Source organism: Merops nubicus, unplaced genomic scaffold (genome assembly GCF_000691845.1).
Source record: "Merops nubicus isolate BGI_N331 unplaced genomic scaffold, ASM69184v1 scaffold19099, whole genome shotgun sequence".
NCBI classification, from domain to species: Eukaryota; Metazoa; Chordata; class Aves; order Coraciiformes; family Meropidae; genus Merops; species Merops nubicus.
In genome coordinates, this window is record NW_008629183.1 from 21,359 (window position 1) to 38,573 (window position 17,215).

At 35.8% G+C, this 17,215-nt stretch overlaps 1 protein-coding gene across 1 annotated transcript in view; it reads left to right on the top strand.

Moving 5' to 3' along the window:
- The window catches only part of LOC103779296 (probable C-mannosyltransferase DPY19L1), a gene marked incomplete at its 5' end in the record, with an annotated part of 37,615 nt that extends 20,692 nt beyond the window's left edge, over window positions 1-16,923 (top strand). Inside the window, 14 exons of the mRNA XM_008946923.1 lie at window positions 1,640-1,739; window positions 2,928-3,005; window positions 4,695-4,781; window positions 5,998-6,057; window positions 7,651-7,731; window positions 8,479-8,580; window positions 9,087-9,158; window positions 10,493-10,542; window positions 11,466-11,490; window positions 12,336-12,455; window positions 13,732-13,906; window positions 14,368-14,467; window positions 15,567-15,692; window positions 16,678-16,923. Coding sequence (XP_008945171.1) covers window positions 1,640-1,739; window positions 2,928-3,005; window positions 4,695-4,781; window positions 5,998-6,057; window positions 7,651-7,731; window positions 8,479-8,580; window positions 9,087-9,158; window positions 10,493-10,542; window positions 11,466-11,490; window positions 12,336-12,455; window positions 13,732-13,906; window positions 14,368-14,467; window positions 15,567-15,692; window positions 16,678-16,834 — 1,333 coding nt within the window. The remainder of the gene's footprint in view (window positions 1-1,639; window positions 1,740-2,927; window positions 3,006-4,694; window positions 4,782-5,997; window positions 6,058-7,650; window positions 7,732-8,478; window positions 8,581-9,086; window positions 9,159-10,492; window positions 10,543-11,465; window positions 11,491-12,335; window positions 12,456-13,731; window positions 13,907-14,367; window positions 14,468-15,566; window positions 15,693-16,677) is intronic.
- Window positions 16,924-17,215: the final 292 nt, after the last annotated feature.

Here is a 17,215-nt window from a genome sequence, read left to right on the forward strand (position 1 = left end):
GTTGCACTTAGAATAAACCTATGCTATGCAACAGCAGATGCTGTGGGCACCCATCAGCTAGTATGTTCTTGCACTTTTCTATGACTAACTAGTCTAATTAACTAGTTCAATGACTCAGAGCAATCTTAATTACATTAATGCAGGGATGCTCTTGAGTTTATTAGCCCTGCTTTTCCGTGGTTGTTTCTGCCTTAAAACCTAATTGTGTTACTATCTTGCCTCTTCTGAAAAATAAGCATGGTCCTTAATAACTGAGGGCTTTTCCACCAACTTCGTTGCATCAGATTTGCAGTGTATTTATGATTTAGCTGAACTTTGTACTGGTAACTCCAGATTTTCCTTTATTAGACCATACTGATTTGTAGTTATTGCTCACTAAACTAAAAATGCTTTGTGCTAGTCACTAACTTGGGGTTTTTAGATGAGGAAAAGGTATGTGCTGGCTAGGAAAATGTTTTACAGTATAGCTTGTAGAGTGATTTCTAGATTTCATGTTAGAAAGGCATCTGTTAATTTAATGCTAAATTATGAGGTCAAACAAACCAAGGAGATGAAGCTAGGGTGATCAGAGCACCTAAATTCTGTACCTATAATTATGACATTTCTTAATTAGGTAGATTCACTCCTCTTCTTCAAATCTTGGTACTTAAATAGTGCTTGGGCTTGCTTACCAAGAATAAGTAGGTATATAATCTAAGCATTTCAGAGCAAGGTTCCAAAAAGGGGATAACACATTTTGACTTTGTTTCTCAGTTAGAATTCCTGCATCAAGAGCAACTCTCTTTTCTGTATGGCAGTATTCCAATGAAATACAGGAGCTGCTGTTGAAATGGAGACTGAAGCTTAAATTCTCCATTATTCCACTTGTATCACATTTGTGTAACATATTACTGAATACCTTAGACTCATTCTCAGCATGACATCCAACAGAAGTTAATCTCAAAAGGCTTTTTAAAAGAAACTGAAGAAAATTCTACAGAATTTAGTGGGACTGCTGTCATCTCTTGGTCTTGGGTTTTACAGCAGAATATTTAAGGTGTCTTCATCTGTTGGAGGCCACTTATTGTAACTTAAAGCATGATGTGTTTTTGAAGTGAACTCAAAGCTAACACAGGATTAAATAGCACTTATAGCAGAACATAGAACAGGTGCTTTTAGTTAAAGATGAGTTTCATGTATTTGTCATTGTCTTCTGCTCTGAGACCTTGCTCAGGATTGCTAGCAGAAAGTAAACATAGGAGAGGAATGAGAGAGAGGAGAGAAATCACTTTCAGCTGCAGACTTCTGATCATAGTTGTGATCCCAGCTGAAATGGAAATGGTTGTGACCTGACTGCAGAGCTGTCAAAAGAAGCTGGACTGCTGCAGGTGACATATTACATGCTGCCAGGAGAAGACTTGTTTGGTAACAAGTCACTCATCAAAGAGTTAAGAAACATTAAGCATCAGAAGTAGAGTTTTTGGAAGCTGTGATGGAAAATGGAAATTAAATTTCCTTGAGCAGTGATTTGCAGTTGATCAGTGCCAGTAAATGCCAAGGTAACTTTATTTTTCTTCCTTTCTCTATTGTACTTTTCAATAATATGCAAACACTGGTGTAATTTTACTTACTGATGCCTCTTCTGTCTCTTTTTCCCAAGGATTCCGAATATTAATACAGGAAGCTTGACTGCACTGTGTGTTTCTAATATCTTTTTCATGCTTCCCTGGCAGTTTGCTCAGTTTGTTCTTCTAACACAGGTAAGACCATATTCACCTCTCCAGAGCCTTTTGGTCTTAGCTAGGCAAATTTGGCTGCTTTGTATAGGGATTCACAACTATACCAGTGCTTCCCTTGCAGCCAGATTTGACTCTTGCTCTCAGGGAAGATTCACAACATTTATCACAATATTTTGCTAGGCTTAAAGTACTTCTGTTTTCAGGAGTAAAACCAAAAAATTACTTTTCTCTTAAAGCAGCCTCCAGCCTAAGAGCAGTGCATTAGAACAAGAAAAAACTTTGTATATTGAAGTACAAAAATTAAACAGGCATTGATTTTGTGTCTCTTTAGGCAATTCCAGGTTCTTAAGTGGAGCAATGTTTGCATGGCATGTAATATCTGGCATGATTTTGCATGGTTTCCTATTTGAGTCTGTGAGTAGAGGCATAATCTTACTGTCTGAAGGTTCAGACAGTGGAGGTAACTTTAGCTAGTGTTGGAAACATAGTAAATGCTAATGTGAGCAGTTGGCTACTGTCTCACAGCACATTTTCTTAGTGTTTAAATTGATTAAAATGTAGCCTGTTGATGGAAATCCATCTATGTCTCCATACTCTTTCACTTGTCTGTCCTACTTGAATCAAATGCTGTTTGGTTTGAGGTGATAGTTGTATGTGCCATGGTACTGTAAGATTTCTAACTGCAGAAGAGGAAGCCATTAAATTCTGTAACATGTGAGAAGCTCATCACTGCTGCCAGTTTCAGATGCTAAGTCTGGAATTTGAAATTACAGGTTGAATTCATAATTCCATTGATTTCCCATGTGACTTTTAGTAAGCTGCCTAAACAATAAATCTCATTTTCCTCAGCCACAAATTAAGGGTGCTTCCATACTTTGCTGAAAATCCATGGCTAAAAAATGTTAATGAATTCTATATTTATATTTTTTAAAAAACTAAGGGTGAAAGATGATGTGTTAGTGCTGGTTTGGTGACTTGGATTTTTAGAAAGCTGAGTACTTCTTTCTTAAAAATGGGAATTTGATAATTATTATTCAGAGCAGCACAAGCTTTATGAAAGAAACTTCCATGAAATGCCTAAATACTTAGCAAAAAGTAGCAATAACAGTTAATGATTAAGTAATCACTTTTTTTATGTGACTGTGTATTCTGCTAGAAGCAATAGACCACTGCAAATGTTTTAAAATTACCTTTCACTTTTGATTCTAGATAGCTTCGTTATTTGCTGTGTATATTATGGGTTATATTGACTCCAGCAAATTACAGAAGATACTCTCTGCTCATATGGTAATACTTTTTTTTTTTTTATTTTTAACCTTAAATCCCCTCAAATGAGTTTGAGCATCAATTGAAAAGGTGCAATGATAAGGGATGGAGGGGCCTGGATTTGAGGATTTAATCTTGGCTATATTTATATCACAGTGTCAGAAGCTAAGATCCCTGTGGTACACAGGAGACTTTTAAATCCAGAAGAATTATCAGCCTAAAAGATTTGTAGAAATATTTTCATATTCATTCCTTGGACTTAAAGATACTGTCTCAAACAACAGCCTAGAAAACATTCCAAGTAATAAAGCAAGAGCACTAAGCAGTTGAAAGGACAACATTCATCTCATGCCACAGGTTAGCAGAAACAAAAAGTGAGGTGTTTGTAAGTCAAAATTGGAGAGCAGACTCTTTATCAGTGAAGGAGAATGCCAACTAAAATTGGGTTTTGAAGGCTACTGTAGTCTTGACCATGCAACGATGTTGTGGTTGAACTGTTTGGCAAGATATTTAGAAAGGAGGACAAAGAAAATGAACTGTTAGCCTGAGGAAAAACTATTTTTTTTCCAAAAATGGGTGAGAAAATCAACAAAAGGAGTTCATAAAGGAAAGGCATGCAAGTTTCTGCATAATATATCTGACTGTCATTTTTGAAGTTAAGGTAATGATCAAATTTTGCTACCAGGAGTTTTGCTATTTGAAATGAGATTACAGTTTTAACCCAGAAAGATTTAAACAACAAGTTCCATGCAGCTCATTTCTGATATATGTTCAAAATGCTGGATCCCTGTCAGATTTTCCAGGCAAATTTACAAATAAACATCTTGGTTTGGTAATTTTTTTTGACAGAAGCAGGATGAAAATGGTCAAGCCTTTTGGCTTACGTCAATAGCTCTATCAGAATTTTGGTGCCAAAGTGTCATAAAAAGCCTCTTTTCAGACAGATGAACAATCATTTTACATTACAGAGAGAGCTTAATGAGGCTGGGTAAGCTGCCAGTCTTTGTTTTGTGGTGTTGGCAAGTTTTGCACCCCCATACTTTCCTGTGGAAAATGAGTCTCACTAATGAGGAGGGGAGTACAGAGTCTACAAATTTTATAAGTAACTATATTATTTTTTTCTTTATTCCTGTGTGTAGAAGAAGACAGAGATTGATCATTGATTTTGCTCTCCAAGTTAGAAAATGTAATCCAGCTTGAGCTGGATCCATCAGGAGATCAGGAGGGCAGATAAAAGTTCTGTTTCAACCTTGACTTTCATCCTTGACCTTGAATATATTTGAAATATATGTTTCTCAGTTTGGAAAAAAAGATGACAACAAACATTTTATTCAACATTTCTATGTTTGTCAAGGATTCTGAAAGATAACAAGCAGGATGGAGAAATAATATGGAAAAAAAAAAATTAAATTAATAAGTTAGGAATCACTTCAGAAATGTAGCTGTTATATCACATGGGTTAGCCCTATGGTCTTGTTGTCTGTAAGTACTTTTACAATATAAATTAACATAATGATCTAAACTTGGCTGCCTGTTGCCATTAAATCCTTAGAATTAGTGTTTTCAGAACAATTCTGTAAGCTGAGTTTCAAACTTGAACTTGCTGTGAAGTAGGTGTCTTTAAATGTAAGCCTGCTGGCACAAGGTAATTTCTATAATTAGGCAATTGTTGCCATTTCCATTTTAATTATTTTTATTTTCTTCTTTCAGGTATCTCTTGTAGTGTGTTTTATTCTGATGTTTGGTAATTCAATGTTGTTGACATCATATTATGCTGCATCTTTAGTAGTTATCTGGGTAAGTTGTTTAAGAAAACAAATGTATGATATGCAAAGACTATTGCTGGACTTTTATGTATTTATTGATCTAAAATGTGAAACTGCTGCATTACCAGATAATTGAGAAATCCCTGACATGACAAACAGAATTAGACCTTAAAAGTACTTGGAGAATGAGTTGATACTAATTTTAAAAAAATCTTGAGTTTTTACACCCAAACCTCCTCATAAGAGAAATTCAGTTAAGGCTGTTCTCTTATTTTTATAGCTCTCTCCATTTTATAACAATGTAAAATGTACCATGTCTGTATTTTTGACTGGAGTAATTGTAGAACAAGAAGGGGAGCAAAGAGGAGTGAGTTTGAAATGCTTCTTTATTAACTGTGAAACTGCAAATGCAGAACAAATGAACAAAACCATACATAATAATGGTTTAAGACTGATTGAAACTGCTGAATCACATTGCTGTGTTAGTGAAATTATTTGATGAGACTCATCTCATCATTCATTATCTTAATTTTTCCTTAAATAGGAAAACCATTAGACAACCTATTTCATATATTTTTTTTAGGGGGATTTATGTGCATAGGAAGTAAGAGCTAAGACTGTGTGTATTAATCCCTTTTAGCATACTGCAAATAATTTCCATTTCTGATCTTGCCTCTACTAGAAGCTTGGGGTGAGCTCAGTGATTTTTTTTTTTTCTTAGTTATTGTACATCAAATTAGCTTAAAATGAGTCCTCCTTGTGTCATAAAATGGGGAACATACTGTGAAACAGATACCAGTAACTCCTCCCACCCCCCAATATTCTGTTACCTTGTTTCAAAATCATTTATATTATACTATCAGTAATTTATTTATTGCTTCAGATGTCTCTTTTCATTTGTGGAAAGTGACATGATTCAGTTTCCCCTTGCCTTTGATTTAAAGAGGCTTAGAACTATGTAATACAGAATATTACTTGTTAAGGAGAAGATGAGTCTTCCATTAATTTTACTTAAACTCCAGTAAGAGTTTTGATGTTGGCCTCTTTTGCCAGTGTGGGGTGAAATCACAATATTATATATTCATTCATATTTCAGGTTGTATTAATGATGGAGGTTTTTTTAATATATAGCTGTGTGGAACAATAGGCACTTACCAAAACAAACAACAAACCCCCTTATCTGGGGTACTGGGGTATTTTATTGTTACTATATGTTGCTTGAAAACATTCATTCATTTTATTATTAGGGGATTGTTGAACTGAGTCCAAAAGTCTTGAAAAGCAGCAGAAGAGAAGTCTATATATGGGTAAGGAATTTAATCTCTTTTGAATTTCAGTTTTTGAATTTTGGGGTTTTTAAATGAAATACAGAAGGAACCTCTGGTCTAGTTTCTAATAGTTGAAAGTCAGGAAATAAAGCTGAACTACTCCCTTTGATAAATCGTCCATGTTCCCAGAAATTAAACTTAAAATTACTGAAAGAGTGTAAACATACAAAATTAAACGTGTTGCTGTTTGAAGGTTATTTCAATTTACTGATATCAATGTATTACCAACTTAAATATATTTACAAAACCTAAGATCTGTATGAAAATCCCTTTAAAATAAAGAAAAAAGCAAGTAGAAAGCTAGCAGTGCCTGCAGGATGGAGATTAAGATACTGCATTAGATATTCACTGAAATGTGTCCTGTTTAATGGTTGGGTTTTTTTAATAGAACAACAGCAGGCAACTTGTAACCACATAACTAAGCAAGACATCTGTGAAACTGCAGACCAGTACTTGTCACTTTTGGAGAAGGAAAACTTGAGCCTTGATGAACTGCTTATGGCTGTATGTGCATGGAATAAAATCAGATAGATCTGATGCAGCCTCTGGGAAAGGGAGTCAGATGTGTTTGACCTCTTTGAAGGATGTAGATGAGGGTGTGGGGGTGAATGTAGTGCACTTGAACTTAAGAAACCTTTTTTGACAAGATATCTAACTGGAACTATAAAATAAAATAAACTCAACTCCATGGGATAAGGTATGAATGTTAGAAGGGTGGAATTAAATGGTAAATTTTCAGAAGACCACCACCACCCTCAGTATAAAATAACTTCCTAAATCAGTCCTTGATTTCAGCAGAGAAATCTTGGTATTCTTATGGAAAAAAAGAAGTTCTGTGAACACATCAACTCATTACTGAGCAGGCACCCAGAAGGAAAACCATAGTATTATAGAATGTATTGTGTTGGAAGTGGCCTCTAAAGGTCTAAAGGCTCAAAAATACATAATGGAAGCCACAGAAAAGGAGCTGCAGAGAAGGCAGAAAGTATATTTTTGTAATATATTTTGTAAACTCATACTTAGCATCCTAAATATTGCAGCCTCAGTCATTGTATCTTACTTAAAAACCAAACCAACCAACCCAAAAGATAGAATGCCTTCCCCCCAAAGTGTACCACCATGAAATTTAAGTGGACAGAGCATGAAGAGAATTTCTACAGTAGGATTGCTAAATAGCTGAGATTTTAAAATAGGTTAGGATTCTCCATCTTGGAAAATAAAGGGAAATATGACAAAGCCAGTGAATAGAAGCAGGATATAATTATAGTTTATTTAGTGCCCCTTATGCTAGCAGCAATAAGTTTGTAAGAGAGAAGAAAAATACTGTGGAACTAAAAAACCAGAGGCCTTCAGGAAAGGGTCAGGTACCTCCTGGGTGTTTAGGTTCATTTGCAGCCATTAAATGGGACTATTGAAAGCAACCTGTTGTCACAAAAAAACCCCTGGTTATGTAGAGTTTATAACTAGCAGCTCAATTTAATTAAACCTTTTAAAAAAGAAAAGGTTTCCTTAAAAATTTGTTGAGGGACATTTATTTCTTTCTGATTTTTTTTTTTGTTTTTTTTTTTTAAGGTCATTGAAGGATGGGCCTGGTTATTTGGGACAGTCACCTTGAAGTACCTAACCTCTTTAGCATTTGGAATAGCTGATGATGTAAGTTCTCTTCTCTGAGTCTCTGACTGGTGTCTTTCAAACATTTCTGAATTCTTAATGTTTGATTTTGGCACCTTACTGATCTGCTTCCCTGCAATTCCAGGGTTTGGTTTGCAGAAATGAGAGAGGGATTGCATATTTGCTTTTTCATTTTTATGTTATCCCTTGGAGGTGTTATTACCAAAGTTTCTAAAAAGACAAATATTTTTACCCTTGGGCTAGTAAATCCTCTGTGTTTGTATTTAAACATGGGTTTAGAGAGCTTTGTTTATTTTGGGTATCTTCTACCTACCTCTTTTCTTTACTCAATTTCTTAGTTCACTTCCCTCTGAAGGTGATGTTTAAGACAGTTCTTAAATGCTCATTGTAGCTAGAACTCCTCCCTTCACTTCAGCCCCTCTGTTGTCACATTCTAGTATTAAAAACCTATCTGTGGTTGTGCACCAGGAGGCAAAAAATACCTTAAATATATCTTAAAACATACAAATGCAAAACTATACTCTTTTTGAATCCAGTTGCAATGGTAACACCCTTTATCTGCTGCTTCTTCCTTTTATTTTATACTCCAAAGATGCCTTTCAATGCACCAGAAATAGATATTTAATGCTCTTTCAACAATATTATAAATGATATTAGACTATGTTCTAGTTAAAAAGTATTTCTCATGTACATTTAAACTAATTGGTTGTGTAAAACAAGATGTTTTTTGCTTACTACAGCTTTTTTTTTTCCTGTATATTTTAACAGGCTCATATAGGAAACATATTAAAATCTAAATTTATTGGCTACAAGGATTTTGATACGTTGATGTATACCTGTGCTGCAGAGTTTGACTTCATGGAAAAAGAGGTAATTTGATCAAAAAAGAGGATTACAGAAGAGGGAACTTTTTGTTTTATCTTCATTGATAACTTAAAACATCTCAGAGCCATAACCTCCTACTACCATCATTAGTTCAAGTATTTATTTGTGAAGTTAGAGTCATTAATGAGTTTAAGATAAATTTAACTGGTTTTATGGATTTTAAATGAAATAAAGACAAAACAAAGTATTTTGATTTTTGGATCTTGCTTGAATGTTTGCACAGGGATAAATGAAAGGTCACAGTTCTGGAAACTTAAGATTTTATGTGGCTGTCAGGAACTGGTTTTGAGTCTATGGAAAATGTACTGAGAGCTGCAGAGGTCTTGTGTGGTAGGTTTAGGCTACAGAAGAGCATCAAAGCTTCTTAATGTGAGGTTAGTAGACTTCAGCAGCATCTAGAGGTGCATTTAGAACATTTATAGGGAACTCAACCAAATTCAGATGAGATTCAATCTACTCTTAGCAATTAATGCAGTTTATTTCCATTTTAGACTCCAGTAAGATACACAAAGACTCTGCTATTACCAGTTGTTCTGGTGGTTTTTGGGGTAATCATCAAAAGGGTAAGTAACTGATTTAGTGAATCACCTTTACCTTGGATTCTTAAGTTTTTCTGAAGGGATCACTATTTATTTTGAGATGGAAAGAAGTGAGTGTGGTGGGTTCATCTTGGCTGGCTGCCAGGTGCCTGCCAAGTTGCTCTATAATTCCCTGAGGACAGGGGCAAAAAAAAGAGTTGAAAACTCTTGTGGGTCAAGGTAAGGACAGGGAGTCACTCCCCAGTTTACTGTCATGAGCAAAATAAGCTTAAACTGGGGAAGATTAATTGAATTGTCAATTAAAAATACAAAACTAAAGCTGCCTTCCCCTCATCTCCACCCTGTTCTTCTCAGGCTCAGTGGTTCCCTCCCACAGGCTGCAGTTCTTTAAGAACTGCTCCAGTCTGAGCCCTTTTCATGGGGTACAGTCCTTCAGGAACCACCTGCTCCAGCATGGGTCCTCTACAGGTCACAGCTCCTGCCAGGACACTTGCTCCTGTGTGGGTTTCTCTGACCTGCAGTTCCTGCCAGGAGCTTCTCCATGGGTTGCAGCTTCCTCCAAACCATGTCCACCTTCTTTGGGGTCCTTCACAGGCTGCAGGGTGGGTGGCTGCTCCACTTTGGTCCATGTGCTGTAGGTGGAAAACCTACAACAACATTGTCTCCTCCACAGGCTGCTCTGGCTCCTGGAGCACCTTCTCCCCCTCCTTCACTGACCTCAGTGTCTGCAGAGTTGTTTCTCTCCCATTTTTCTCACTTCTCTCTTGAAGCTGCTGCAGAATGGGTTTTTTACCTTAAACATGTCATCACACCAGCATCACTGACAGGCTCAGCTTTGGCCAGCTTCTGTTTTGAACCTGACTGGAACTGGCTCTCTCTGACCTGGGGCAAGGTCATGTAAACATGATACAGAATTTTAAGCAAATATTATTTTTTTTAAAAAAAATCATCTGTATTTTATCTGACTGCATTTTATTTCCATAAATTTTGCAGAGGTCCAGTTCTGAGTCAGTGGTAAAACTCAATTTGGTGTTAACCTCCAAAACATTTTCTGGCACTTAGCTGTTGAGTACTATAACTGAAGTTTATAACTGGGTTTTTTTTTGCAAATTTGATTATGTATCATTTGTGTAAAAACAGCTTACAGTTTATACAGGAGCAGATGGGATAACTGCTAACTGCCTGGCTAATTAAACACCCTCAAAAAGAGCTCTCAGCTAAACCATTGCCTGCCTTTATCTTAGCATTATCTCAAAATGAGGTTACCCAGGTGTAATTCAAGTTAGCAAATGTTGAAAATGCTTTAGAGTGCTTTTGGAAGTTTATTCATGCTTTTTGTTGGCTCTTCTTTCCTCCAGGCAGTTAAGTATCTTCTGTGGGCCTTATCTCAGGCAGGCCAATATGAAAGGTAAATAGTGTCTTCTTCTTTAATGTGAAACTGAATGTTCTGCTGGAAATATTTGCTGTATGCAAAATAATTCAGAATTCTACATTAAACTGGTCCTTTTTAAAGAGTTAACTATGTGAGGTTCAGTAACTGAATGGCTTGGATGGACTATGTGGGGTAATTTTATAGGATATCTAAAACTTTTGGGCAAGTAAACTTACTTTTAGACATCTTAACCCTCCTACCTCCAAATTTTCTATTTAATTGCTTATTTCTGTGCCCTGTTCCTAAAGCAATATTTATTTATGTGCCTATTCACTGCTGTCTTATAAATAGTGAATGCACATTCTTTCCTCCCCATTATATTTTGTGCAGGTTCTAAAGGTACCTGAGTTTCATCTTTAGGAAGGGATCACAACTGAATTAAAAAGGAGACAATTTATCCAAATCAATGTTGTCATTGCCCTGATGTGTCTTTTTGCTTCATGTTTTGGATGTTTTTTTAACTTATCACTAATCATTTTGGTGATCTCTGCTTTCTGTAGTCTAGTGGATTATCAACATTTCAACAGATGTGAGCAGGATTCAGCATCCTGTCTTCACAGATGTTTTGGGAGAAGAAATCTACATGATTTTGTTTCTTTTCACATCTATATTTCCTTCTGAAATATTTACATTACTGAAGTTTCTCTAAATAAGCTGTTCTGTAGATGGAATAATTCATGGAAGTAATTAAGAAACTGCTGAAATTAGTTTTCAGATTTCCAGAAAGAAATTTTCAGATTTTCTAAAGCTTGTTCAAGAGGGGGAAAAAAAAAAACCCAACTGTGTGGGTGCTGACTGGTTTAATTCATTTATCTGGAGCCTCTATAGATGACTCCAAAGTAAAACCAGGGCTTCTGTAGTACATAAATCATGGATTTTTCTCTTTTTTTTTTATTCAGGGAGGACCGTTTGAACCATGGTGAGGTAAGGTTCTATTTTTTGCACAATTTTATTTGAATTTTAGTGTGAATACTCAGTATTATAATACAGGCTGCAATGGTATGATCTTGATATTTGTGGCTTGTTGGAAGGTAAGCATCTGCATCTTTTATTCCCTCATACTGGGTCTGGTACATCACTAGAATAACTCTGGAATGCTGAACAAAAAAAATATACTAGTTAATGCTAGGGTGGTGGTACAAGGGAGGAGTCTTTGGGGCTTTTGCTGTAGGAGTACAGAAAGACCCTGAAATTGGGCTGGACCTTCTATTTTCCCCATGTAGACTGAGAAGGAAATTGGTTCTTGCACCTGGGTTTCACATGACAGATAATGTTAAAATTCTGCTTTGAATATGTCATAATGAAAGTAATTCTACACGTGGTTCTTTTATTGAAATTTATGCAAAAAATAGAATTGAATGGCAGGTTTCTTTATTTGGAATTAAGTCAGCAAGGACAGTACAAAGCTTTCTTAAGAGCAGTTTATTTGTAGTTTGTGCTGTGAGAGAAATCTGATGCCATTCAAAACAGGATGATCAATCAGATGAAAGCACTGATTGCAAAACCACCCCTGATTTACCACTTCCAGCACTTCCACAAGGAACACAGATTGAATGTTAAGAGTGAGTGACATCTCTGAGGCTTTTTAACCTTTTCTGAGAATGCTACAGCAAGCTGCCTGTGGTTGTGTGAGTACCAAGGATGATACTTCACTTTGTCTTCTTCAAACTCACCACTGAAGCTATACTGGGAGTGAAGTTGTGTGTTTAAGACAGAAATGAGACCTATCTAAATGTGTGTTTATTGTTTCTTGGGTGTTTTTTTTGCAGCTGGTATACCATGCACTGCAGCTGTTGGCATACAGTGTCCTGGCCATTTTAATCATGAGACTAAAGCTGTTTTTGACACCACATCTGTGTGTTATGGCTTCCTTGGTGTGTTCAAAACAGGTATGGTCTTTTTTTTAATCCTGTAGTTATCTCAGTGCTTAGCCTATTACCCAGATATTTGTCCTAAAGCAGATTTCTCTGTGTATAATCTGAATCTGAGTGTGCCAGTTGAAAATATACCACATTATATTGCCTGTCAAAAAATATAGTTACACAAGTTCCATTCTGCCTTCTCCCCAAGTAAAGCAAATGACTTGTTTGATGCAATTTGTCCAAGAGCACTATTAAAGGAGTTAATAATCTGTGTACTGAGCTTGAGCATAGGGAGACATACACTGGACTTTATTTACACACTTCTATATCATGGCAAGCTTTTTATTGACTATCAATTTTATCCAGATAGTGTTTGACTTCATTTACAGTGTTTTTACAGCTTTAGAGCTTATTGCCTTCCATATTTTTTTGTGTATTCTTTCCAGAAGTATAGTTTTGAATTCCTGCATGTTGAAAACCTTTCAGCCTTAAAAATAAAAAATCCTGTGCCTAATTCAAATTTATTTTTCCCAGCTTGAAATCACCCATAACATAAAATGCTTCTAGATTTTCCCCAAGATATAAAAGATATTAGAATTGTCTTTCCACATCCCAGTATCTGAGGAATGATCTAGAGTGGAAATTTTGAAGGCAAAGAAAAATAGTTGGAGAAAGAATTAACCTATTCATTTGACAAAAACAAACCCCACTTGAATTAATATAAAAACTATTTTAAACTAAACTACAATGTAGCCAATTTGGTAATTCTTTCTTCTTAACTACTCATTTCACATATTTATGAGTATTTGCTTAGAGCCTCTAGCAAACTACCTGGGAAATAATGCAAGGGCCATCTTTTTTTAGTTCAAGAAAGGGAAGAGTAGCATATGTAGCAATATTAACTTTTTATTCCCAAAGTCTGCTTTTCTGATGTGTTTTTAGAAGTTTGCAGTGCAATCTCTAATCCATATATTACATCTTGAAACTCTTGATGTGAATACAAGATAAAATACTGTAAAACTGCAGTTAGCATTATTGAGTCATCTTTATTTGCAGAATTTGACACCAACTACAACTGTAAAAGCTGCATAAATGAGTTTTTTTAATAGAATTACAAATGTAATGCCCTATATTCCTCAAACATGAATGCTTCTTATGAGGTCTCACTGAGCTTTAGTGGAGAAGCAATAGCAGGGATGTTTTTTACTGTGATATATGGTAGGTTCCTTATAGATAAATAAAAATTGTTTCATGCACCATTATAGAATTGTTGTCTAGAAATAAATCAATTCTTGCATTTCAGTTGTTTGGATGGCTCTTCTGTAAAATCCAGCCCAAAACCTTGGTCTTTGCTATTCTAGCATTGATGGCAATAGAGGGCTCAGCAAACCTGCAAACCCAGTGGAACATCATGGGAGAATTTAGCAATCTGCCCCAGGAGGAACTTTTAGAGTGGATAAAAGTCAGCACCAGACAAGGTAAATGGTTTAATCATGTGCAACGTTGCCCATGTCCTGTGAGGTGTAACTAGAGAACTTGGTAGGACTGACTGCACCCATCCTTTTACTAACATGGGTAAAAGTGTCACAAAATGAGCTGGAAACAAAGTAGTTGCCTTTTTAGCAGGGAAACATTTTTAGGCCAACTGAGGTTTGATTGCTCATTTAACAGTGGTGGAAGAAGTGACAAATGAAAACATGTTGTCATAATGAGTACAATATTCTGCTCATTAAAAAACCAGTATTAAATTTTAGATGCTGAATTATCTAATGACATTTTGAGTTGAAGATTTTAGAAATATTAGTGATTTTTTGCATCTCCTGTTGGTACCCTCTATATGTTTTTTCTACAGGATTGCTGTTTAGATATTTGAGGACTGCTTCTTTGCTTTCACTGCTTGATTCTTCATGTCAAACATGCCTTTGCTTCTGCATTTCAGATGCAGTTTTTGCAGGAGCAATGCCCACAATGGCAAGTGTTAAACTGTCTACCCTTCGCCCTATTGTCAACCACCCTCACTATGAAGATGCAGGTTTGAGGTAAATTTTGGAGTTGGGGATTCATTTTGATTTGCCATTCATCCTGTCAGTGTTGTTAATAGGAATGGCATCATGTTATAATGTAAAATTTGTAGGGGAGAAGTGGCTTCAAACTTATATACCAAAAAAGTCAGAATGGGTTGTCATTTATTCGTGATATCTATAATTATTGAAACATTACAAACAAATTTTGTAAGGTAATTACTGGGTTTTGTACCTTGTTATTTTCAAAATCAGGATATTTTCCTAAGCTGGAATTGATGTCAAGGAAGGCATGCATTTCTTTTTTTGCATTTTAAAATCATTGCTTGATTTTTTTGTAATTTGGTAAATGGTTTTTTAAAAAAAAAAATACAAGAAAAAATAACCAAGATAGGGCTAAAAGAGAAAAGGAGGGGAGTCATTTTGTGTTCCTTATGTCCTTAGTTCTGTGTCTGGCATTAGCTGCCTTTAACTTTTGGTCAGCCCTGAAGTGGTTGGGCAGTTGGACTAGATGGTCACTGCAGATCCCTTCCAGCTGAAATGTTCTATTCTGACTACAAAAATATAGGACAGGGCATATCAGGGGAAAATAAAACAGATGATATGGCATCAGGAAATGAACAGGAGTTAACAATGTCATGCTTTACACAATCAAAGGATATTATTGAGTAATACAAGCAGGATGATGGTTTACAAGTGCTGATTTTGCTTGACTCAGTGCAGGCAAGGCATCATCAGGTCTTGCACTCTGCATTTTAAAAAAATTTATAGAGAGACTGGGCAGATGATTTCTTCTGATCATCTCTAGTCCAAGCAAGGTGGTTTCTAGCCTGAAATATCATATGGTGAATGCATTGCTGTGACATCTTCGCATCTGCTCACAGGGATCATGGATCTTGTTACAGAATTATCTCCTGAGCAATCATAGGGCTGTGTACATAGTTCTTGGAATCATTATGTTTGAGAAACAATAGTCACATTAAAACAAGTGGCACTCTTAATTTAAGCTTTGTTTTAGCCTGTCTTCTGAAATAAAAGCCTTCTTGTCCAGTCTGAAGCTAAAGCTCACATTTTCATGCCATGTTGCCAGCTAACATCTGTGTATCTCTTTTTGAAGGGCCAGAACTAAAGTGGTGTACTCCATGTACAGTCGAAAACCTGCAAAAGAAGTAAAGAGAGAATTGATAAAACTGGGAGTGAACTATTACATTCTGGAAGAGTCCTTGTGTGTAAGCAGAAAAAAGTGAGTCACCTCTCTGTGGTTCACCTGCTGGGCCATGATCCTGGGCAACCTGCTTTAGGTCACCCTGCTGGAGCAGGGAGCTTGGGCTGTGCTTTATTACAAGTGCCCAAAATACATTGTTGGGTTTTTTTTGTCCAGCATCTCTAGATATTAATAAGTATAATTAACTTTACTCACACTGGCAGCCTTGTGGTGTTTGTGTGCACCTGAAAAGCTCTGTTGGATGTAGTTGTAAACTTCAGTGTAAGCTACAGAAGAGATTCACAAAGGGAACAAGTCATTCTGTGATGGCAAGAGCATGTGGATAATGAAAGCCTAGAATGGATAAAAGGGACAGAGTAAAACAGAGTTTGAGCTTTTGACCATTGCTGGTCACTGAAAATTGTCACATTACATTTCCCCCCCCCCAGTTTTTCTTTTTGGCTTTTAGAGCATGATCAGTTTGGAATTTTGATATTGTATTCTTTGAATTTAGAATAAAAGGCAATTAATCTGTTTATTTGCTATTATCTTTGGCAAAAAATAGGAAATTCTCAGTAATTCTAATTTTGAAGGATCACTGTACAAGGAATTTGGGTTATGTGCCTTAATAAAAACACAAAGATTTACTACCTTTTTTAAAGGTTTTATTGCCTAATTTTTCTTTAGGAGTGTGAACATCACCTTCTATTTTATAGGAAGTTTTAAGCATCCCTGGTAATGTATATTGTATAATTTAAGTTGTTTTATATGCTTCCTTCTCCAAATTAATCCTTATTAATTATATAACCACAAAAGCAGACAAATTTTACAGGGTCTCAATACTATTTTTAAAATTACTACTATATTTATTGGTTTTGTAATCTAAGAATTTCTAGTATAAAGGCAAAAAAATAGAGATGGCCCAATTGGATATTCATAGAGGGGGGTATAAAGTTGAGTTCAGCAAGTTTATGGGTTTTTGATGGCATTTCTTCTCTTGTCTTTTGTTATTTCTGTTTTCTAGGCCTGGTTGCAGTATGCCTGAAATTTGGGATGTGGAAGATCCTGCTAATAGTGGCAGAATCCCTTTATGTTCCCTTATGAGCAAGGATTCCAGGCCATATTTCATCACAGTATTTGAAAACAGCAATTACAGAGTCTTGAAGATTCCAAAGGAATAACATTTCAATGCAAAGAACCATCCGTCTTTCAACTTTTTAAACTAGTAACTGTAAGAATTCTAAATCAGAAATACCTTTTCTACTAGACTTAAAATGGAAAAAAAAAAAAGTGTATTTTATTTTTTACCATCTTAAAGTGAATTCTGATGATAGAAATATCTTAAACTTAACCGTTTGGATTTCTATTTCAGGGTCAGTCCCTTGAGATTTGCTATGCAAATGATTATATGCTTGCACATTTTATTTAACACTGATCCAAAAAATAAAAAAGAGTTTAAAAGTAGCCATGGGAAGTAACTCCATTCTCCAAACTGATGATATTGTGAAATGGGACTGTCAGAATGTCAAAGCACGTTTGTTTAAAGCCTTGGTGCTAGCAGC